Genomic DNA, 25,324 nt, shown 5'->3' with positions numbered 1-25,324 from the left:
GTGGGATAAATGTTGAGATAATCAGAGGGGTGAGTGGGTTTAATTTGAGGGTAATTGAAGAGGAAAGGTGGATGGAATTAATTTAGGGTAGTCAGTGGAGAGGGGCAAATGAAGTTAATGTTGGGCTTATTGCTTGGAAAGACTAGAAGAGCAAGATTGCTTAAGATATTTCTATAATGCTGTATCTTCGAATCATTCCAGAAAAATTCTAGTGCAAGTGTCTTCCAGGCAGCTCATCTTGAGTATTATTAATAGCAGGCTTGTTAATGTGAACTGAATTTGGTTTAGAGACACCATGTTAAACAAACAGGCAGCTAGCATGTAGGATTTTTTAAAGGAAAGTTTCTGCTTGGTGTCCAGTTCATTTAAAATGTAGTTGCGTTCCAGTGAATTGTCACAATAGGTAAACATTAACTAAGTGCAGTTGTATACTGAAATCTACACTTAAGGAATCAAAACCATCACTTTGGACGTTACTACCGTGTTGGTGCCAGAGCCAGAACAGTTGCTTTGTCCCGCAGTCTGTAGAGAGGATTCCAAACACAACAAGACTGTTTTCCTTTGGACCCACTGGTAGATTTGAGTAACATGAGCTTTTTGGGGCCATGCAGGCTGCTCTATTCTGTAGCGAAACAATGTGCAGTGTTTAAAAGTATTAATGTTATGGTTAACTCCATGTTATTGTGACTTAAATGCTGAAAATTGCTTCAACTTAAGAAAGATTGCTGTGGTCCTGAAAGATTATTCAGTGTATGTTGAGTTGATCTCGTGATGGAGCCTATGGCTTGTATGGTTAAGGTAGAGAGTCAAAGCTTTTGCAAAGCAGCAATCCTCAAGCTCCAGTTGTCCTGCTGCATGGAGGCTAAGTTGGCCCTGAAATTGGATGGAGTTAGTCTTCTGATTTTCTGGGTCTTCCTCTTGAATTTTCATCAGACATAATATAGCAGTAAACTCCCCGCGTCCCCTCCCATAGACTCTTAAGATCACACACAATGATACAGCCACACCCAGATTTAGCAGGTGCTCAGTAACAGGGCTCTTCACTAATGATACCCTGTGAGAGTAGTTGCAGAGATTGGATCTGTCCAGTACCCTTAAATTCCACAGTCACTTATGCAGCACCTGTGTGGTTGTGCACTTGTGCCTATAGTGGGAACGTCAGTTCCGTTGAATAATTCATAGAGATGATACATTTTCTTTGAACATTATATTCAAAAATGATACAGTCTAAACCCACATGACATGGATTGCGTTTGCACTGCCTAGAGCTATATTGGAACCAGTCCACAAAATAATATAATGCTTAGTTTAACCCAATGTCACAAATTACTACTTTTTGCCTCATTTTCACTCCTTTTCTGCATAGATGCTGCCTGCTATTACAAATACAGATTCCATGACTGTCAGAGCCCATTTGCTCAAGAGATTGTCAGCTTAGCAGCAGATGATTGCTTTCTGAATTGGTTGGATTTGATTGTTATCCTATCTACTACAACATTTTCTGTCAGGGAAACTGAATAGTGATGAGGATCCACAGACTTTGGCTGGATTACTTGTTTTGCTCTTGCCCCAAACCAAGTTCTGTGAGCTAATTGCTGACTCAGTTAAGCCGGCAGATCAGGAATACTTCTATATGGTCCAGTCTTGCACCAGGCAGTATATTCTTGCATTGAGATGGTGTTGGCTGTCTCAGAATTTAGACAGTGCATGTGACTGATGTTGTGCTTGGTCACAGCTCCTTACTTAGTCAGACTCAGTGATCTGAACAGACTTGTCTCTGCGGCGCTCATCTATAGATACATAGAATATGTCAGATAGCCTTTGTCCATCGTGTCTGCGCTGGTTATTAAGCACCTGATTGCTCTAGTCCCATTTTCCAGCACTTGGCCCATTGCCTTCTGTGCTATGGTACTTCAAATGATCATCTAAATAGTTCTTAAATATTGTGATTGTTCCTGCCTCTACTGCCCTTTCAGGCAATGAGTTCCAGACATCCATCACCTTCTGGATGAAACAATTCTTCCTTCAATCCCGTCTGCCTTTTACATAAATCTACGGCCCTGGTCATTGATCCCTCTTTTGACGGGAAAAAATGCTTCAGGCCCTGTCTATGACCCTCAGTTTTGAACGCCTCAATCAGGTCCTCCCTCAGCTTTCTCTGCTTGAAGGAAATTAACACTAGCCGATTTAGTCTCTTTGTAGCTGAATCACTCCAGCTGGGCAACTTCCTGGTGAATTTCATCTGCACCCTCTCTGGTATAATCGCATCCTTCCTGTAGTATGGTGACCAGAACTGCACATAGTTCTCCAGCTGTGGCCTAACTAACATAATATACAACTCCAATATAACCACCTGTGGTTTCAGTGCCTTGACTAACAAAGGCAAGTATCCCATGTGCTTTCTGAACCAACCTACCAATCTGTTGCCTTCAAGGATCTGTGAGCATGCACACCAAGGTCTTTCTGATCTTCTGTACTTCCTAGGATCCTACCATTTCAATATATATTCTCTTGCTTTGTTCATCCTCCCAAAATGTGTGGTTTTGTGACTAAGTTAAATTTTCTTTCCAAATGTCAGCCTTTGCTCAGTGGCAATGCTGTTACTTCAGTCAGATTTGGGTTGAAGTCCCAGTCCAGATTTTTGAGCCCTTAAACTAAACTGGCATTTCGCTGAGGGAGAATGCATTGTCAGAGGTGCTACATGTCAAATGTGATACTTTCTCCTGATCAATATGGACTTAAAGTCACCAGTGACACTAGTGCATAAGACTCATCTCTGAGCTAGCAACACTAATATTTGTACCTGGTCATTAATTTCATTGCTGTTTGTGAAATTTCTCTCTGCCAACATTTTCAGTGTTGCACCCAATGTTTTCCCACTTCCTATCACTCATTCTATGGTGTCTCTCTGCTAATTTTGTCAAATTTTAAGTACAACTTTTGTACTTTGGTCTCTGGCCACTAAAAGTCAGTTGAATTTGCTCCAAGCTGGTCTGCATTAAAACAGCCAGAGAAGGAACTTTTCATTGTAGTGAGGGCTGGATTTGAAAGCTGTTTCATATTCCTGACTGACACTACCATATAGTGATATTTAATTACTGCAGAAAAGAAGCATGAAGCCTAAAGTCAGGAGTGATCTTTTGTCTAAAAGTAGTTTAAATATGTTCTTACTTTTGTTGTATCACATACCAATGACAAGGGTATCTGTAGCTTTCTTTGACAGTTTTGAATATCTGCAAATGTGCAATGACAGCCAAACTTGCTCTGTGAAGAAGCAGCAGGGGTCGCTGAAGGAGTAGAATGTTTGAAATTATCTTGCTCCTGCTGCTGTCATTTGTTTTCGCTTGTGATGTTCTAATGGCTGATGTACCACTGTGTTAAAAGCCCGTGTCTCTGAGTTCTGAGCAGTGTAGTGAATGGTTTTTGGGTATCAAGAATAGGGCAAATAATTCGGAAACCCTCGTAGCTGATGCTGAAAATCTGAATCTTGGAAATTACATACCTGTGATAATACTAACACAATTCCCCACCTCAGAATGATTTCAGTTCCCTCACCTAATTGCCATTTCACCTCATTCTAACCACATAGGCAGGATATAAGGGCAGTTACTCATTTTGATCAGATACTAGGAAGGGGATTTTTGTGCTGGTGACTTCTCTGAAATTGAGTATAATCTTTATTACTGTTTAGAGTCTCATGGTTGCTTACAACTGTTACTTAAAAATAATAAACTGTTTAGTGACTTGCTGCTCACGGGACCTGCGGTGTTGCCTAGTGAGAAGCTTTCTTTTATGCCCCTAACCTCAGTGTAGGACTGTTACCTCTTCAAGTTCAGAAGAATGCTGCTGACTGAGACACATCCCCATGAAGTTTGAAACTTCTACAGATTTGTTTTGTCATCAGTGATAAAGACACAAGTAATAAAAGTCTGAAGCCTTTTGGAAAGACATATGAGCATAAGAATTTGGAGCAAGAGTAGGCCCCAAGAGTAGGCTCAGCCATTTGGGAAGATCATGGCCTGATCTGATTATCCCACGATCCAACCTACCCTTGATAATCTTTCATCCCTTTGCTTTATCAATAATCTATTTGCCTCTACCTTCAAAATGTTTAGAGTCTGTTTACACTGCCTTTTAAGGAAAACAGTCTCAAAGATTCAGGACCTGATTGGGGAAAAAAAAAGCACCTTATCTCTATCTTAAATCAGCGACCTTTATTTTTAAACAGAATTGGAATTAGGTTCTACTGTTGCATGTACTCAAGTACAGGGATACATGAATACAGTGAAAAGTGTACAAAGTCATCACTTTCAGCGTTATCTCAGATACAAGTGTGCCTAGGTACAAAATCTTGGTTATAAATTTAAAAAAAAGTTAAAAATTCAGCATTACAGTCCTTCTACAGAGAAAGAGAGAAAAAAATATAAACAGAGGGTGCAGATGAGCCCGTGCTGGACCTCCCCTCAATGCCGGGAGCCCATGCTGGCTCAACTTGCCACCATCGATGCCATTCAAGGACAGAAGGTAAGTAGAAAGGGAATAAAAAACATGAGAAAAGGAGAAAAAAGAAAAGAAACGGCAGAGTGGAGGAGCTGCAACTCAGGAGCCCTACTTTGCCACCATCTTGGATACGTTAGATTCCTAGTTCTAGATTCTACAAAGAGACATTCTCTCTGCATCCACCCTGTCGGGATATCTCAGGGTCTGTTATGTTTCAATCACCACACCTCTTACTGTTCTGAACTCCAGCAGAGACAAGGCTAACCTGTCCAACCTTTCACGCATTTCAGTTATTAGGCTAGTTAACCTTCTTGGAAGCGGTTCAAAAGTATGTGTATCCTTCCTGAAATAAAGTGACCAATACGCTATACAGTACATCAACTGTGGTCTCACCAGAGTGTTGGATAACTGAGACATAACATAACTGCCTAATATTTTATTCAGTTCCCCTCACAATAAATGCTGTCCCTCCATGCTAACTTTGCAAGTCATGCACCAGGACACCCGGGTCCCTCTGTATCTCAGCTCTGCAATCTCTCTCCATTTAGATAACATGGTTTTTTTTTATTCTTCCTGCCAAATTTTCCCACATTATACTTTACTTTACCCGGCTCTGCCATTCAATAGGAGCACGGCTGATCCCGATAGGCCTCATGCCCACTTTCCTGCCCTTTACCCCATAAACCCTTGATTCCCCTACTGATCGAGAATCTATTACAGCTTTAAGTATTAACAAAGACTCTGCTCCTATAGCTCTCTGTGGCAAAGAGTTCCAAAGATTCAGAACCCTCAGAGAGGAAATTCCTCCTCATCTCAGTCTTACATTGGTGCTCCTTTAATTCTGAGACAATGCTCTATGATCCGAGACTCCCTCCCGTGAGGGGAAACATCCTCTCAGCATTCACCCTGTCAAGCCTTTTAAGAATCCTATATGTTTCTATGAGATCACCTCTCATTCTTCTAAACTCCAGTAAGTAAAGTCCCAACCTGTTTAGCCTTTGCTCATAAGACAGTCCCTCCATTCTAGGGATCATCCTATTGAACCTTTTCTGAACTGCCTCCATTAAAGTTAAATATTTCCTTAAATAAGGAGCCAAAACTGCTCAGAGTACTGCACATATGGTCTCACTAGCACCTTGCACAGTTGCACTAAAACCTCTCCACTCTTATACTCCAATCCCCTTGAAATATTGACCAACATTCCATTAGCCTTCCTGATTACCTGCTGCACATGAGCTAGCTTTCTGTGTTGCATGCACAATTGCCCCCAAGTCCCTTTATGTTGCAGTTTCCTCTAAATTCATCATTTTGAAATATATATCCATCTCTCTTTTGAAACCTCTTAACCTGGTATCTGTCTTTGCATTATCCTATGATTTTTCTTTAAGTTTGATACTACCTTTAGCTTTTCAGTTAACAACGCCTTTCCCCCTTTTTCTCCTTTCTTGTCGGAATGTATCTCATCAATGTGTTCTGAAATATTCCCTTAAATGTCTGTACTGCATCAGCATTGACCCATCACTTAACCTAGCTTGCCAGTTCATTTTAGCTACCTCTGCTTTCATACCTTTGCAATTGCCATTATTTAACTCGAAGTCCCAGTCTTTCTCAAACTGAATTTGAAAATCAAACAAATTATGATCTTTCTTGTCTAGGGGTGCCTTCGCAATGAGGCCATTCATTAATCCTATACCAGGACTTGTACAGTCTGCTCTCTGGCTCCAAAATGTCCTAAGAAGCTATCCTGAAGCCATTCTATGAACTCCTCATTTAGGCTGTTGTTGCCTCTGGTTTTTCCAGGCTATATATGGGTTACTTTTGAGAAGCTCCCATTATTTTTTTCCTTTATACTGTTTAGTATGGTTTGATTATTGTTTGGAGGCCAGTACATCGTTCCCACAAGTGACTCCTTGCCTTCATCACTTTTCATCTGTACCAAAACCACTTATACATCTTGGTTTCTTGAACTTGGGCCATCCCCCTCTCTTATGCCAATAGTAGCATAAACGAATAGAACCATTCCATCACCTTTTCCTGGCTACCTCTCCTTTCTAAATGTCCTGTATTCTTCAATATTCGGGTCCCAGTCTGTCATCCTACTACCGTGTCTCTGTAATGTTAGCAGATTGTAGTTATTTCCTTTATTCATTAATGGGATGAGGGCATCGCTGGCTAGGCAGCATTTATTGCCCATCTCTAATTCCCCAGAGAGAGTTCAGAGTCAACCACATTGCTGTGGGCCTGGAGTCGCCTGTAGGCCAGACCAGGTAAGGATGGCAGTTTCCTTCCCTAAAGGACAATAGTGAACTAGGTGGGTTTTTCTGACAATCGACAATGGATTCGTGGTTGTCATTAGATTCTTAATTACAGATATTTTATTGGATTCAAATTCCACCATCTGCCACGGCAGGATTCGAACCTGGGTCTCTGGATTAACAATCCAGCGATAATATGACTACGCCATTGCCTCCCCTAGTTATTTCTATTGGAGCTATCACTTGATCTGTTTCATTTGAATGCTGCATGAATTCAGATGCTGAGCCTTTAGTTTTGACTTTTTGTTATGTTTGTAACTTCTAGCCTTATCTGCTGATTTAGGCTTTGATTTGTACTCTCTAACCCTTCCTGTCATCGTCCAGTTATCATTTCCAATATTGCGTTTAAAAATTTTCTCTTGCATTCATCAGGATAATTTATAGGAATAGCAAAATAAGGTGTAAACAGCATTTGTGCTGTATGAGAGGAGAGTGTTGATTGGTTGGCAAGTGGGCTGCGATTGGTAGAGGTGGTGACTGAGAGTTAACTACCCAGCTTTTTAAAATCTTAAATCGGGTAGATTGACTGATCAACACATTGCCCTGAAAAATTAATGGCTCTTTTATTGCACTGAAACAGGTACAATGTGCATACTTTTTTATGTAACTGCAAAGATCAGGGCCCTGTGTAGTAATGTGCTCGGGACCTAACCTGCTCATGCTTGCAAAATGCACAACAAAGCGACCAACGTTGCATGTGAATCTGCACTTGGACATTTGCTAGATAATCCTGAGTGTGGGAAGAATTATGTTGACAGCCTGTTTAGGGTTGTCAATTGAGCACCAGCATTCAGTGGAAGTTACAAATATTAATACATGTAGGTTAGGGTAACCCCAGCCTTAACCCAACCACTACCGCAATTGAATACGTACCGCTGTCGACTCTGATAAGTGAAGTATGACTGTTTGTGACAATGGAATGCTTGATGCCCCATTCCCGTAGATAATTGGCTTTGTCACCTTGCTCATGTGAATAAGGTAAGCCCTTTTCCACTAAGAGTTGTCTGTTCAGCAGCCACCAGGTTATTTTGTGTTGGGTTCTGGAAAAGTCCAAGTGAATTGTAGCAGAGGAAGTACAGGGTACTGTATGTTGTAATGATTCAATTGGCGTCACATATAGGCTGAGTTTATGCACTTTGTGACCCCGGTCAATCAAACCACTTCAGAAGTGGTAAGATCACCACGAGTCATTTCAAGAAGTGCTGCTGGTTTCCATTGTGTTTGTATCGCTGTCGTCGACCAGTGTGTGCCAGGTTGCAGTTGGCTTGGTTAAACACAAAACCACACACTTGTTGCAAATGTGGTGCAGCGACGTGACAAAATCCATGTCGTAGTGGTGAGACTGCACGTTGGAGCCAAGTATACAGCGGCCTGTGTGAACAAATCTACCACCTGTCTCAGCTCACTCCTCATTAAACTAAGAACAAAGTGGAAAGTGGCGTGTTTTTGCCCTTCCCCTTATTGCTTTCATTCATTGTCAGCTATATTTAAATGTTGGAGAATGCTCATTAAGGGACTTTTTTATTTTTGGTTTGGTATGTTTTCCCACCCCTCTTCATCTAAGCGAAACTTTGGTCTTGACTGAGGGAACTGAAGCTAACTCCCACTGTCTCACTATAGTTCTTGAATTAATGTGCATTGTTGTCCTATGATAGTTCATTTCAACTTTGAGGGTGGTGTTCTTGGGGGTTGTGTGCTTTTGTTAGAACATAGTAGACTTTAATTCCCAGCCATACAGGGCATTCTGGGTTGTCAAGGAAGGAGCAGGTGCTCACAGAATGAGCAAAGGAGTAAGTGGCCTGTTCTGTATTGAAAATGGCTGTAAAGCTGTTTCTATTTTCCTGCTTACTTTCTCCTCATGACCCCTGAGGAGCAGCTCCCTTAGTTGACTGTGGGTTCCATTGGAGTCAGATGTCATCTGGTATCTCATGCAGATAGCCATTTCTTCACCCAGATACTGAGTGTTGGCAAGCTGCTCCCTTGCTGAGCATCATCTTGCTTCCCTCCCTTCCCCAGCTGCTCCCGCTTCTCCATGTCCAAGCAGATGTGATATCCAACAAGAGGTTGCTGAAAAACAGTTCAAAATGGGAGATGAGACAAATTGAAATGCCCTCTTCCACTGCCAAGACTCGGTAAACACACCACAGACTTAACCCAGGACCTCCTGGTCCGTATAGCCCAGTGACTCACTACATAAACTTGCTGTTTATGTGTCTTCTGTCAGGCAGATTGTACTGCAAACATCTGAATTTTCTTCTTAAATGAGCATTGGGATTTAAAGCATTGTGAAAGTAGGGTGTGGTGGGACAGCAAGGACTGACCTTTTGGCCTCTTCACCAGTCATGCATTGTTTAATTGTGGTTTTAGCAATTAAACTGTCTAAGTTGGTACCAGTCCTACTTTAATGTGTCTGTAATAAGTACTGTTCAATCTTCTATTATATGCCACTCTGCAAAGGAAGTGATGACTTGAGCATGGGTGAGCTGGCCTCGTCAAGGAACACTCTGAACTGTGTCCTTGGAGACGGTTTTAGGGGTACTGAGTTCAAAGCGGAGGCTGTATTTGGAATGTTTGCCCTTTCTGCCAGCTGTTGACTTGAAACTTTAAAATAAAGGATTGAAAAGCAGAACCCAGAAACAGGGCTGTGTATCGTATGGTCTTATGAAATGAAGTGAGAAAATGTAACCGTGTGTGCTTTCCAATTTCTTTACGGAGTTCAGAGTTACTTTAGTGCCTTTGGGGGAATGGGGAAATGTCTTCTGTTATTTTCTACCAGGACCTGAGAGCCCTGGTAAGGTTGGAAGGTGAGAGTGATTGTTACTCAGTCGAAAACTCGACGCTCCTGAACTTTCTGCTATCACCATCTGTGCACCCTTCCTCTAACGATTCCTGGTTACGTCTGCTGTCTGCGTAGGCTCCATGCAAATTCAGGATGTCAGACATACGTTCTACTTTCCCAGGCTCGATCACCGTCACTCTGAATGGGCTGGTTGCTATGTGCAAGATGCCTGGACCGCTTCTTGCTGGTCGTTTCTCCATCCCTATACAGGCCTTGATGTGATTCTCCCAAAAATGCTGAGTTAGTGGCATTGAGATCGAAGCTTTTGGTGACCGTTACATCAGGACTCTTTAACCTGGACCATCTTGGTTTTTGGGGTCGGGGGGCGGTGGTTGCCGGTGGTGGCAGTGGGGAGGTTTTGCTCAGGCTGAGATGCCGAACAGACTGACTATGTTTTTGTGGTCTGATTATTAGTTTGTAGCCCCAACCTGCATAAGACACCTGATTTCTGTCGAGTGGTTAGTACACGTTTCACTGATTTCCAATAAATGTTTTGCTTGTGACCTTGTTTCCCTGTTCCCAAATGGGTTGAAAGTTCAGGCTGATGGCAGTACATCGTTCTCTGGGGGATGCGTACTGGGACACACTGTACCTCCAATTACCAGCAGAGGGCGGCACATTGTTGCGAGGTGCTCAGCATGGAGAGCCTTGGCAGAAGCTACAGGCCTGTGTGACCGTGGGCACGTTTCTGCTCCAAGCATCTGCTTCTTGCCACTGAGTTGTGGTCATGCTGTCCTCTGTCTCTGATGTTGACTGCTGATAAGAACATGCTGCAAGTAGATTAATTGTCTCTTTTCTCTTCCCCTCTCCTTCCACCTCCCCCCACCAAAAAACAGCTGAATAAAAGATTTATCCTGAATTTCCTCCATGCCCAAGGGAAGCTGTTCACAAAGATAGGGTAAGTGCAAAAGACCCTTTTCTCTTGTGTATTAAAGATGACACTTCAATGGTTCCTCTGAGATTTTCATTTCCTGAATAGTGTTGAAATTAAATATTGTAATGCCAGCAGTTTTAACTTGTTAAACAAACTTGGCATTAACTCTTTCTGAGCTGTTCTGACTGTTGAATAGTGATGTGCCTTCTTGAAACACTCTAGAAATTGGAGTGAGCAGTTGTGACAGGTTTTGTTGGCAACCCATGCTTATGACCAATATAAAAGGGTTATGGCAGCATCTTGATGACTGATTTTGTTTTGTACCAAGGTGTTACTTATTCATTCTCCCAGAGCAGTGTACGGAGCTGCACTGTTACAGCACTTTGACCAGCTGAAATGGTGTAAACTCCAGGCAGCAAGTGTGAGAGGCTTGGCATCTTCAAAAATCCGTCTCTCCTGTGATATGTGCCCTGAAAATGGGTGCATTGCAGACAGAGACACAAACTGGATATATTCTCAGTTAATCCTGTTAATGTTCTCTTCCTGATATCATTTCAAATGATGGTCAGTAAACTTTGACTTAAGCCAAAATAATGTTGCACAGTATGTGATTTGTAGTCTCTCATAGTGGTTTACATCCTGGTGTGTGTCTCATGTGACTTATTATGTAAATGTAGACCCTGAATATGAAATGTGAATCGATTATTGAGAGCCAGCAACAGCACACTCCTCAATTGCTGATAGATTGAATTAAATCTTGCTCTTTGCATGTGAGATATTCAGTAATACATAAGACACAGGATGACAATCAGTCATTTACAATATGGTTTCCCAGAAGTCCACTTTAATACTGTCCTAAAAGTGCAAAAATTAAGTTAGGTGGAGTGACTTTCTCAAAGTCACCCATTGAATTTGGATTATTCTTTTGGTGATAGTTCTTAAAGTTTAAATGTTTTGAAACGCCATGTTATGATAGCAATTGTGTTTGACGATTTATTATGGGTGGAATAGCCACAGTAGTGTTGTTTGACTTGCAAGTTGACATGTGATCCTGTGTACATTTTCTGCTGACCTATGGTGTAGACTTAACCAGCTTTGGGAGGGATGCAACAGATATGTCAGTGGAATGGTTAAACTGTGAGGGCAGCGAGGCTGCAGTGATGTTTTGAGAAAGCTGCTGTGACACTATTGAGGTTATTGTGACATCGTAAAGAATTGTTGTCCCTGCAGAATGAGATTCAGGAATGTGGAGTAATGATTCATTGCGCAATGCATAAACAGTACAGATTAATGCTCTGTGAGTGATATACCTTATCTCAATGGAATTTCTGGGTCAAAGCATTGAGATTTTGGGGGTGTTACATCCTTGCATGCATCCATTTGCCACTGTTGCCCGCCTGAGTGTTTGTCCCTCTTCTGTGTGAGTAGTTTGTTCTTTGCTCACTATGTGCACTTGCACACCAGCATGTCACTTTGTTTCTAGTCTCTTACTCCATGAATGTGCTGCAGTAGTCTCTTGTGCGCTTGTGACACTGCTTGCCGTGCATAGGTCTGAAGTATTTGTCTGTTGGACTCTTGACTATGTGTGGAGGAAATTATAAAGTGACATAGATTCAGTAATACACAAAAACAGCATTGCTGGGGAAACTCAGCAGGTCTACTAGTGGTCAGTGGAGAGAGGACAGAGTTACCGTTTCAAGTCAAGTAACCTATCTTTAGAACTGGATTCAGTAAGTTGAGGGAAAACTGAATTCACTGTTGGAAATTTTTTTTTTAAATCACTCGTGGGACTTAGACGCTGCTGGCTGGGCCAGCATTTATTGCCTGTCCCTAAGTTGCCCTTGAGAAGGTGGTGATGAACTGCCTTCTTGAACGATTACCATCCATGTGTTTATAGGTTGACTCTCAATGCCCTTAGAGAGGGAATTCCAGGGTTTGGACCCAGTGAACCTGAAAGAATGGTGATATATTTCTAAGTCAGGATAATGAGTGGCTTGGGGAACTTGCAGGTGGTCGTGTTCCCATATATCTGTGGCCCATGTCCTCCTTGATGGAAGTGGTCATGGGTTTGGAATCTTTGAGTTTCTGCAGTGCATCTTGTAGGTAGTACTGTTGTTACTGAGCATTGATTGTGGAGTAAAAACTGAAAGACCTGCAGATGCTGTAAATCAGGAACAAAAACAGAAGTTGCTGGAAAAGCAATTTGATTGTGTAGTGACTGGCACCATAACCACAAACTGTCAAGCAAGCTGCTTTGTCCTGGACAGTATTAAGCTTCTCGTGTTGTTGGAGTTGCACCCATCCAGGCAAATGGGGAGTATTCCATTGTATGCCAAATGTGTGCCTTGTAGACGGTGGACAGGCTTTGGGGAGTCAGGAGATGAGTTATTTGTTGTCATATGCCTAGTCTCTGACCTACTCTCGTAGCCGCTGTGTATGTATGGTGAGTCTGGTTCATATTGTGGTCATTGGTAACCCACAGGATGTTGATAGTGCAGGGATCCAAGGATGGTAACGCCATTGAATGTCAGGGGTTGATGATTAGATCATGTCTTATTGGAAATAGTTGTTGCCTGGCATTTGTGTAGTGTGAATTTTACTTGCCACTTGATTGTCCAGATCTTGTTGCATTTGAACATGGACTGCTTCATTATGTGAGAAGTTGTGAATGGTGCTGAACATTGTGTCGTCATTGATGAACATCCCCAGTTGTGACCTTATGATGGAGGGAAGGTTGTTGGTGAAGCAGCTGTAGGTGGTTGGGCCTAGGACACTACTCTGAGGAACTCCTGCAGAGAAGCTGAGATCACTGATTTCCAACAATCATAATCACCACCCTGTGTGCCAGGTATGACTCCAACCAGCAGAAAGTTTGCTATCTGCCACCCATGATTCCAGTTTTGCTTGGGTTCCCTGATGCCACACTCGATTGAATGCGGTGTGTCACTATTGCCTAACCTCTGGAATTCAGCTCTTTATTCCATGTTTGAACAAGGTTGTAATGATGCAAGAAATGCTAATCCTCCTCCTTCATGAGAGACATGGGAATGTGGAGGAATAAATGGGTTTGGGCATGAAAGTTGGCATATCACTCATTGCGAGTACTGAAGTACTGCCACAATCAATAGGCTCATGGAATAAAAACTGAAAATTCTGAGAACACTTGCAAAGCCAGGTAGCATTTGTTATTGAATCCCTTCATGGGATTTGGGTGTCATTGGCAGGGTGAGCACTTATTGCTATCCCCTAATTGTCCTTGAATTGAATGATTTGTGATCCCATTTCAGAAAACAGTTAAGAGTTAACCACATTGCTAAGAGTCTGGAGTGTCCTGAGTAAGCCAGACTGGGTAAGGAAGGCACATTTCAATTCCCAAAGGACATCAGTGAACTGTATGGATTTAAACACAATTGATGAGCGCTTCATGGTCACCATATTGAGACTAGTTTTCAATTCCAGATTTCATTAATTGGCTTAAATTTCACCAGCTGCCCAGGACATTAACCAAGACATCTGGATAAGAAGTCCTGTAACATTACCGTAATGCCACTGTCTCCTCTATGTAGACTAAAAGAGAGAGAATGGTTTGGATTGATGGCCTTCCATCTTGACTCAGTTTATACAAAAGGTTGGAAGTGCTCCTTCAATTGTGCAGCAGCTTAGTTAAACTCTGCTTGGAGCATTGCTCTGCTCTTGCCACAACATCTCAGGAAAGAAATGGTGACCTTGGAGGGGATGGAGCTCAATTTCACCAAAATTATACCTGGGCTTCATTTATGAACTAAATTATGAGTTCAATTAAAGGTTGTATAAATGTTCTTTGAATTCCCTTGAGTTTAAAAGGTTATGGGGTAGTGTAATTGAGGTGGTTAAAATGATTAAGGGATTTGTCCAGGTAGTTACAAGAAACTATTTCCTCTGTTGAGGAAATCCAGAACAATGGGGGGGGACATGATCTTAAAATGAAGTCTAGGCTGTTTAGGAGTGAAATCAGCAAGTAGCTTCTCAAAGAAAGGGTAGTGGGATTCTCCCTGTTGGTGGTGGAGTTCAACTGAAGTTCACGAAATTGAGTTTGATAATTTTAGGAGCTAAGGATATCATGGGGTATGGGCAAAGGTGTGTAAAAGGAATTGATTTAAAGAGTACCTATAATCTAATTGAATGGCTGAATAAGCCCAAGGGTCTTAAATGGCTTATTGACCCTCTGTGCGTCTGATTTAAACATCCACATCATCGCCAACCTTCCAAATTTCTCCAAAGTCTATAAAAGTATTGTTATCACCCGCCTTTTCTATAACTAATGTTTGATTTGCTACAATCAGATTTTCACCCTATTGCACTAGAAACGCAGCCCTTACAAAGGGAATTTGGAAGAACTTGTGCACAAAACACAAAGCTAGCAGATAACCAAGAAAGCTAATGGAATGTTGACATTTTGTGACTAGAGCAGTACATTAAGAACATAAGACCACTACAGATAGAACCAGGTGGAGGCCATTTGGCCCCCTCAAGCCTGTTCTGCGATTCAGTAGGATCATGGCTGATCCAACCTTCCCGCCGTCCACTTTCCTGCACTTTCCCAGTTACCCTTGATTCCCCTATTGATCAAGAATGTATCTCAGCCTTAGTATTTACAGTAACTCTGCTTCCACAGCTCTCTGTGGCAAGGAATTCCAAAGACTGTTCGCCCCCTCAGAGAAGAAATTTCACCTTATCTCAGCCTTAAATTGGCACACCTTTATTCTGAGTCTTTGCCCTCTCGTCCTAGACTCTCCCATGAGGGGAAACATCCTCTCAGCATTTACTCTGTCAAACTACTTAAGGATTCTACATGTTTCAATGAGATCCCCTCTCATTCTCCTGTGAGTGTAGTCCCAACCTGTTTAGCATCTACTCATTAGACAATCCCTCCATACCAGGGGTTGTCTTAGTGAACCTTCTCTGAACTGCCACCAATGAAATAAATAAGGGGACCATAAATGCTCTTAGTACTCCAAATCTGGTCTTACCAGCGCCTTGTATAGTTGCTGTAAGACTTTCCTATTCTTGTACTGCAGCCCCCTTGAAATAAGGGCCAACATTCCATTAGCCTTGCTGGTTACCTGCTGTTTACTAGCTTTGTGTTTTGTGCACAAATACTTCCAAATTCTCTTTGTGACAGCTTCCTGCAGTTTTTCTCCATTTAAGCTTATTCTTTTGTTCTCCCTTCCAAGATGAACAGCTTCATATTTTCCCACGTTATACCCCATTTGTCAACTTTTTGCCCACTCACTTAACCAATAAGATTTCACTGTAAATTTTACATCCTTCTAAGAACTTTCCACTTTTTTTGCGTTGTCTGTAAATGTGGCTACAGTACATTCACTTCCTTCCCCCAAGTCATTGATATATATTGTAAACAGTTGTGGTCCTAGCACTGATCCCTGTGGGAACTCCATTGGTCACAGGTCACTAACCTGAAAATGAATCCCTTATCCCCACTTGCTGTTTCCTGTCCATTGGCCAAGTCTATAGCCAATATACTACCTCCAGCACCCTGGGCTCTTCTGGCTTAGCCTTTTGTGAGGTATGTTGTTGAATGCCTTCTGGAAGTCTAAATACAACAAATGTACTGGTTCCCGTCTATCCATGCTTGTTGAATCTTCCTCAAGACATTCAAATAAATAAGTTCGACATGATTTCCCTTTCATGAAGCCATTCTGACTCAGCTTGATTGGATTATGATTTTCCAAATTCTCTGCTGTTACTTCCTTAATAATTGATTCCAGTACTTTTCAAACAGTAGATGTTTGGCCAAGTGGCCTATAATTACCTGCTTTTAACCCCTTCCCTTTTTGAATAGGGGTGTCACATTGGCAGTCTTCCCAATCCTCTCGTACTTCTTCAGAATCCAAGGATTTTTGGAAAATTACAATCAATGTTTCCACTCTCTCTGTAGCTACTTGTTTTAGATACCTGATGATGTAAGCTATCAGGACTGGGGGACTTGTCTGCCATTAGCCCCATTAGTTTGTTTAATACTACAATGTGGTGATGGGTAATAGTACTTTATTCCTCCCCCATATTCTTTAGTATTACTTCCACAGTAAAGACTGATACAAAAATCTCTAACTCTTCTGTCATTTCCTTGTTTCCCATAACTGTTTCCCCAGATTTAGCTTCTGAGGGGCCTTTCTAAGGTTCACTTTGACTTCTCTCTTCCTTTTCATTTATTTAAAGAAGCTCTTATTGTCAGTTTTTATGTACCTCACCAGTTTGCCCTTGCAGTTTATTTTCTGTCTCTTTTATTATCATTTTAGTCCTCTTTTGTCGGATTCTGAATTTATACTTTGGGGCTATCACTGATCACACTCTCGCTCACTCTTTAACTGTCTTTCTCTTACTCTTGCTATTGCTTGCTCTCACCCTTGCCCTTGCTCTCACGCTTGCACTTGCGCTCGCCCTTGCAATCGCCCACGCTCTCGCGCTCGCCCTCACCCTCGCCCTCATGCTTACTCTCGCTCTCGCATTTGCACTCGCCCTTGCTTTTGCGTTTGCACTCGCTCTCTTGCTCACTTGAACATGTGCTGTCTCTGTCTTGCATGCACTGTTTCATTCTTGATTGTGGCCACAAAGGACAGTGCTTATTCCTGACTTTGCTATTGCCAATTACATTTCTCTTTTCTCTCCCCTCTTGAATGGCTTGCTGTACCATGGTGTTAAGATCAGTTTGCTCATCCTCCCTACAGCTCCTACTCTTGTCCACTGAGGGAACAAGAATCTCAAACCTGTTGGACAAATTCAAGAGCCGAATGTCCTTCAGCACTGCCTCCTGGATCCCTGTACCTGCCTCGCTCATAGTCAGAGCCTCCTGTCCCTGACCTCTAACCAAATTCAATATTGTTAATCTAAAGGGAATGACTGTCTCCTGAAACACAGCGTCCAAGTAACTCTCCCCTTCCCTGACCTGTCACAGTGTTCAAAGCTCAGATTCTAGCTAATTAACTCAGAGCCAGAGGTTGCTTAAACAATGAACACGTATTCCAGATGTGGTCACTATGAATGAAAATGGGATCCAGCAGCTCCTACATCATGCAAGTGCAATGCATTGCCTGGCCCTGCACCTCTCTTTTCTTTATTTTGTTCTGAAAATTTGTTTTTCATAATTTTCTACTAGGCTTTTAATTTTTAATCTGTATAATATTTCTTCTATTTACCTTTAATCTGAAAATAACTTCTAATAGTCAAATTAACAGCCATTACCAACTATATAACTTAGAGTTTTCCTGTGATGCCACTGTTTTTCTGTAAGGCCCCCCCCCAATCCTGGGCTTCAATTTATCCTGTTAAAAAAATCTATGAACCAAAAATAGCGAAAAGCACCTCAACCCCCTGCACCAAGTTCCTATGTTGCTGCACAATCCTGGAAACACACACACATTTGAGCTGTGTCTCACTCCAGATGTGATCTCTCTTTACTGATCATGCAAAGCTTACTGATGCAGAACGTTGCTCCTCACATCTTGTTGAACCTTAAGTGCATGTCCCCTAGTATTAGACAGTTCAACTTTGGGAAAAAGATTCTGACCATCAACCCTATTTATTCATTTTGTAATTTATAGACTTCTATCAAGTGAGGTTGTTGACTTGCTCACCGAGCTGGCTTGTTCTTGTTCAGACATTTCATCACCATGCCAGATGACATCAGTGGAGCCTCAGATGAAGCGATGTTATTCTACTCTGCATGGAATTTAAACTGTTTGGTCCGTTGTGGTGAGTAGTGTCATTTCTGGTTTTGATCTGTATAGGTTTGTATATGGGGTCCAATTCTATATGTTTGTTGATTGCATTACGGGTGGAGAACCATGCCTCTAGGAATTCCCGTGCGATTCTATGTTTGGCTTGGGCTACTATGGTTACCTTGTCCCAGTTGAACTGACGGCCTTCATTGTCTGTGTGTACCGATATTAGGGAGAGTTTGTCATGCCGTTTTGCTGCTAAGGGAGCAAATTTGCAGCAAAACGGCACGACAAACTCTCCTTAATATCGGTACACACGGACAATGAAGGCCGTCAGTTCAACTGGGACAAGGTAACCATAGTAGCCCAAGCCAAACAGACACGCACGGGAATTCCTAGAGGCATGGTTCTCCACCCGTAATACAATCAACAAACATATAGAATTGGACCCCATATACAAACCCATACAGATCAAAACTAGAAATGACACTACTCACCATAACGGACCAAACAGTTTAAATTCCATGCGGAGTAAAATCACATCGCTTCATCAGAGGCTCCACTGATGATGTTACCTAGCATGGTGACGAAACGTCTGAACGAGAACAAGTCAGCTCGGCGAGCAAGTCAACAACCTCGCCCACAATCTGAGCTACAGGTCTTTGCCAAAACTTTGAGCTTCTATCAAGTCTCCTGTTAGTCTCTGCTGCTCCAGAAAACAGCCAGAAAAAACACTCCAGAAAAAAAGTTTTTCTAGCCTCTCCTTATAGCTCATACCCTCTGATCCAGGCAGCACCCTGGTAAATCTCTTCTGCACCCTCTCCAAAACCTCCACATCCTCCCTCTGATGTGAAGACATGAATTGAGCACAATATTCTAAGTGTGGCCCAACCAAAGTCTTCTAAAAATGCCACATAACATCCTGATTCTTGGACTGAATTCCTTGATTATAAAGGTAGGCATGCCACATGCCTTCTTAACCACCCTATCTACTTGTGTGACCACTTTCAGGGAGCTAGAGACTTGAACCCCAGGATCCCTCTGTACGTTAGTGCTGTTCAGGGTCCTGCCATTAACTATACACTTTTCCTTAATATTTGATCTCCCAAAATGCAGAACCTTACACTTAACGTGAATTAAACTCCATCTACCATTTCTCCACTCATATCTGCAACTGATCTATATCCTGCTGTATCCTTTGACAACCTTCTACGCTATCCACAACTCCAACGACCTTTGTGTCGCCTGACAATCCACTAACCCATCCATCTATGTTTTCATCTAAGTCATTTATATGCATCACAAAGAGCAGAAGTCCCAGTACGGATCCCTGTGGAATACCACTAGTCACGGACCTCCAGCCTGAAAAACACCCTTCCACCACTAACCTCTGCCTTCTATGAGCAAGTCAATTCTGTTCCACGTAGCCAAGTTACCATGGATCGCATGCATCTCAATCTTCTGGAAGAGCCTTCCATGAGGGACCTTGTCGAAAGCCCTATTAAATTCCATGTATTCAAGTGGAAAAAGATTCAGTACAAACTAGAAAATCATTTGGTTGAACCTATTTGGTTGAAGGCAATGGCTCAGTGATATTATCACTAGACTATTAATCCAGAGACACAGATAATGTTCTGGGGACCCAGGTTCGAATCCTGCCATGGCAGATTAATAAAAAACCTGGAATTAAGAATCTACTGATGACCATGAAATCATTGCCAATTGTCAGAAAAACCCATCTGGTTCATGAATGTCCTTCAGGGAAGGAAATCGGCCAACATCTGGGTGCTAGTGACAAAATTGGGAGAGCTGTCTCACAGACTAGTCAAGCAACAGCCTGACATAGTCATACTCATGGAATCATACTTTACTGACAATATCCCAGACACTACCATCACCATCCCTGGATGTGTCCCGTCACACTGGCAGGGCAGACCCAGCAGAGGTGGTGGCACAATAGTATACAGTCGAGAGGGAGTTGCTCTGGGAGTCCTCAACATTGACTCCGGACCCCATAAAATCTCATGGCTTCAGGTTAAACGTGGGCAAGGAAACCTCCTGCTGATTACCACATAGCCTCAGCTGATGAATCAGTACTCCTCCATGTCGAATAGTACTTGAAGGAAGCACTGAGGATGGCAAGGGCACAGAATGTACTCTGGGTGAGGGATTTCAATGTCCACCACTAAGAGTGACTCAGCAGCAGTACTACTGATCGAGCTGGTTGGATCCTAAAGGACATAGCTGCTAGACTGGGTCTGTGGCAGGTGGTGAGGGAACCAACTAGAGGGAAAAGCATACTTGACCTCAACCTTACCAGTCTGCCAGCTGCAGATGTATCTGTCCATGACAGTATCGGTAAGAGCGACCACTGCACAGCCCTTGTGGAGACAAAGTCCCACCTTCACATTGAGAACAACCTCCATCGTATTGTGTGGCACTATCACCGTGCTAAATGGGACAGACTTCTCACAGATCCAGCAACTCAAGACTGGGCATCCATGAGGTGCTGTGGACTATCAACAGCATCAGAATTGTACTCCAGCACAATTTGTAACCTCATGGCCCAGCATATCCCCCACTCAACCATTACCATCAAGCCAGGGGATCAACCCTGGTTTAATGGAGAGTGCAGGAGGGCATGCCAGGAGCATACCTGAGAATGAGGTGTCAACCTGGTGAAGCCACCAAACAGGATTACTTGCACACCAAACAGCATAAACAGCAAATGATGGACTGAGCTAAATGATCCCACAACCAACAGATCAGATCTAAGCTCTGCAGTCCTGCCACATGCAGTCGTGAATGGTGGTGGACAATTAAACAACTCCCTGGAGGAGGAGGCTCCACAAATATCCCCATCCTCAATGATGGAAGAGCCCAGCATATCGGTGCAAAAGATAAGGCTGAACCTTTCTCAGCAATCTTCATCCCGAAGTGCTGATAGAATGATCCATCTCGGCCGCCTCCAGTGGTCCCCAGCATTACAGATACCAGTCTTCAGCCAATTTGATTTACTCCTCATGATATCAAAAAACAGTTAGAAGCAGTGGATACTGCAAAGGCTATGGGCCCCGACAACATTCTGGCAATAGTACTGAAGACTTATGTTCCAGAACTAGCTGCTCCGCTAGCCAAGCTGTTCCAGTACAGTTACAACACTGGTATCTACCTGACAATGTGGAAAATTGCCCCAGGTATGTCCTGTATATAAAAAAGCAGGACAAATCCAAGCCGGCCAATTCCTGCCCTATCATTCTACTCTCGATCATCAGTAAAGTGATGGAAGGTGTCATCAACAGTGATATCAAGCAGCACCTGCTCAGCAATGATCTTCTCAGTGACGCACAGTTTGGGTTCCACCAGGGCCACTCAGCTCCTCATTACAGTCTCAGTTCAAATATGGACAAAAAAGCTGAACTCCAGGGGGGAGGTAACAGTGACAGCCCTTGAATTCAAGGCTGCATTTGAGTGGCAAAACTGGAATCAATGGGTATCAGGGGGCAAACGCTCCGGTGGTTGAAGTCATACTCGACACATAGGAAGATGGTTGTGGTTGTTGGCAGTCAGTCATCTCAGCTCCAGATCATCTCTGCAGGTGTCCCTCAGGTTAATGTCCTGGGCGCAAACATCTTCAGCTGCTTCATCAATGACCTTCCCTCCATCATAAAGTCAGAAGTGGGGATGTTCGCCAATGTTGCACAATGTTCACCATTCGCGACTTCTCAGATACTGAAGCAGTCCATGTTCACATGCAACGAGATCTGGACAATATCCAGGCTTGGGCTGACAAGTGGCGAGTAACATTCACGCCATACAAATGCCAGGCTATGACCATCACCAATAAGAGACAATGTAACCATCGCCCCTTGGCATTCAGCTGTGTTACCATCACTGAATCCCCCACTATCAATATCCTGGGGGTTATCATTGACCAGAATATCAACTGGACTCACCACATAAACACTGGCTACAAGAGTCAGTCAGAGGCTAGGAATACTGCAGCAAGTAACTCACCTCCTGACTCCCAAAGCCTGTCCACTATCTACAAGGCACAAGTCAGGAATGTGATGGAACACTCCCCACTTGCCTGGATGAGTGCAGCCCCAACAACACTCAAGAAGCTTGACACTACCCAGGACAAAGCAGCCCGCTTGATTGGCACTGCATCCAGAAGCATCCACTCCCTCCTCCACCAACCTCCATCAGTAGCAGCAGTGTGCACTGCAGAAATTCACCAAAGATCCTCAGAAAACACCTTCCAAACCCACAACCACTCCCATCTGGAAGGACAAGGGCAGCAGATACATGGGGAACACCACCACCTTCAAGTTCCCCTCCAAGCCACTCACCATCCTGACTTGGAAATATATCGCTGTTTCTTCACTGTCACTGGGTCAAAATCCTGGAATTCCCTCCCTAATGATATTGTGGCAGGTGGACTGCAGTGGTTCGAGAAGGCAGCTCACCACCACCTTCTCAAGGGCAGTTTGGCACGGGCAATAAATGCTGGGCCAGCCAGCGATGCCCATATCCCACAAAATGAATAAATAACAAAACAGCTGGAGTTCACCACTAATGTTAGCTCCTAAACTGAATGAATCATTTGGGCTCTGCATTGATTATAGAAAGGTAAATGTGATCATGAAGACAGATTCGTACCCAATTCAGTAGTTGGATGACTATGTTGGTAGATTTGACAGTGTGTCATTTTTTTCTAAGATTGATCCATTGAAGGAGGACCAGCAAGTGCCGCTGACATCAAGGACTAAAGAAATATTTGCTTTTGTTACACAAACTGAGTTATGCCAATGTTGGGTAATGCCATTTGAGTTAATGAGTCAAGTCGTAGCTGAGATTCATGGCTCTTATTTATTGAAACAATGTTGTGATGTATGGCAACACTTGGCAAGTGAGACAAGTAGAACATGTTTAAGCAATTACAGTTTGCTGGCTTAGGTGAAGGCAGTGGCTGAGTGGTATTATCATTAGACTGTTAATTCAGAGACCCAGATAATGTTCTGAGGACCTGGGTTCATGGTAGATAATGGAATTTGAATTCAGTAAAAATTTGAAATTTAGGGTCTAATGATGACCATGCTGATGTTTTCCAGTTATCAATTGTTGGCAGAGCCCACCTGGTTCACTGAATCCTTTAGGGAAGGAAGTCTGCTGTTCTTGCTGGTTGGGCCGACGTGTGACTCCAAACCAATATGGTTGACTCTTAACTGCCTTGGGCTATTAGAGATGGGCAAAAAGGTTGGCCCTAGCCAGTGATGCCCACATCCCATGAATGAATGAAATAAATGAATAAATTTAGCCAAAAATGAGCTTGGAAAGGCAAGAGAAATGTTCCTATAGGGACATATTGCAGGACAAGGCAAGCATGTCAAGGTCGCGAATGTGAATACTCTGTTCCTAAAATAAATGAGAAATCATGAGACTTCTCGGTCTATGTGTGTTTTGCCATATGCTCGTACTCCATTTCAGCATGATAGCTGTACCTTTAACAAATTTGTCAAATTTAAAGAAATAAACAATCAGTGCCAAGCAGACTTTGAGAATCTGAAGGCAATCTGAATAAATGTATTGGCAGCTGCTAATTTCTCCAGCCATTTGAAAAGGGTAATCAAGACTTGTGACTTGGGGGTCGGTGTAGTCATGTTATCGGATGATGGGTCAGGAATAGAGAAACTTGTAGGGTATTTCTTTAAGAAACCAAACCAGGATCAGACAAAGCATTTTACCACAGAAACAGACACTTGGGGTTATTGTTGATTCTTCAACACTTTGAAGTCTATGTCCAGCATAGTGCGTAGGGAAGAAACTGTCATAGCATTTAAGAAGTGTTTAGATGTGCACTTACAATAGCAAGGCATACAAAACGATGGAGCAAGTGCTAGGAAATTGGATTAGAATAGCTAGGTGGTTATTTTTGACTGGCATAGATTCAGTGGGCTGAAGAGCCTGTTTTTGTGCTGTAATTCTGTATGATGGTGTGCCTCCACAGACCGATTAGCTGCTTGTTGCCAGTTGAACCTTATCTTGTATGTACGGTGCCAGTTCATCTGCAACTAACTTTTCCACAGTAATTGAACAAAAAGCATTGTAAAAATGCTTAGAATAAGCATTGTAGCTTGCTCTTAAGTGCAGGAATTCTCTTGTTCCATTTTTAAAACAGTTCTTTTCCGATTTCAGTCTGCGGTCAAAGCACAGACAAATATAGAAATCCTGTCTTTACACTGTTGTGCTGAGACTTTGCCTATTCTCCACTGCGGAGGCTGGATTCAAAATGTGCACCAACACTATCTCTGCTAAATGTGGCACAAGGTGGTCCCATGTCCTCTAGCTCTGCCCAGATTGTTGCAGCAAGGCAGTCTGAGAACATTTGTCTGCTGAATGTCTTGAACCAATCACCCTAATGCACAGTTATAAGAAGGGACTGAGAAACACAAGCAAATGTGAATAGCTCCCTTTAGACCATTTCACGATCACAGAGCAATTCAGCAGAATGCACTTCCTCTTTAATTAACTTTCTATCCAGCAGTTAATGGCTTCTACATGCACTCCAAGCAAGCTGTGGGAACTGTAGTAACCTTTTGGGATTAACTGATGTTCTGAAGCTATCACTGTGATTTGTGTGCTGCTGTCCAACATGAGACAGATTTCAATCCTGAATAAAATAGCTGTACTTACCAATGGCACCACCAAATCCATCATGCAAGCCTTCATAACAAAACCAGGCTAGGATTCTCCAAGTGTTCATGTTTGCTCACATCGACTGGACTGTCATTGAGGTACACTTCCTGAACGGGCTGACTCTCGCTGGGATACGGTTCCTGAAGGGGCTGACTCTCGCTGGGATACACTTCCTGAGGGGGCTGACTATCGCTGGGATACACTTCCTGAAGGGGCTGACTGTCGCTGGGATACACTTCCGGAGGGGGCTGACTGTCGCTGGGATACACTTCCGGAGGGGGCTGACTGTCGCTGGGATACAGTTCCTGAAGGGGCTGACTCTCGCTGGGATACAGTTCCTGAAGGGGCTGACTCTCGCTGGGATGCAGTTCCTGAAGGG

General features: G+C 42.9%; 1 protein-coding gene across 1 annotated transcript in view; it reads left to right on the top strand.

The window, feature by feature from the left end:
• Window positions 1-25,324, top strand: part of smg6 (SMG6 nonsense mediated mRNA decay factor) — a 340,627-nt gene that overhangs the window by 38,235 nt on the left and 277,068 nt on the right. Inside the window, 1 exon segment of the mRNA XM_048612318.1 lies at window positions 10,491-10,552. Coding sequence (XP_048468275.1) covers window positions 10,491-10,552 — 62 coding nt within the window.

Source organism: Rhincodon typus, chromosome 26 (genome assembly GCF_021869965.1).
Source record: "Rhincodon typus isolate 14 chromosome 26, sRhiTyp1.1, whole genome shotgun sequence".
NCBI lineage: Eukaryota > Metazoa > Chordata > Chondrichthyes > Orectolobiformes > Rhincodontidae > Rhincodon > Rhincodon typus.
This window is presented reverse-complemented; position numbering and strand designations above follow the sequence as displayed.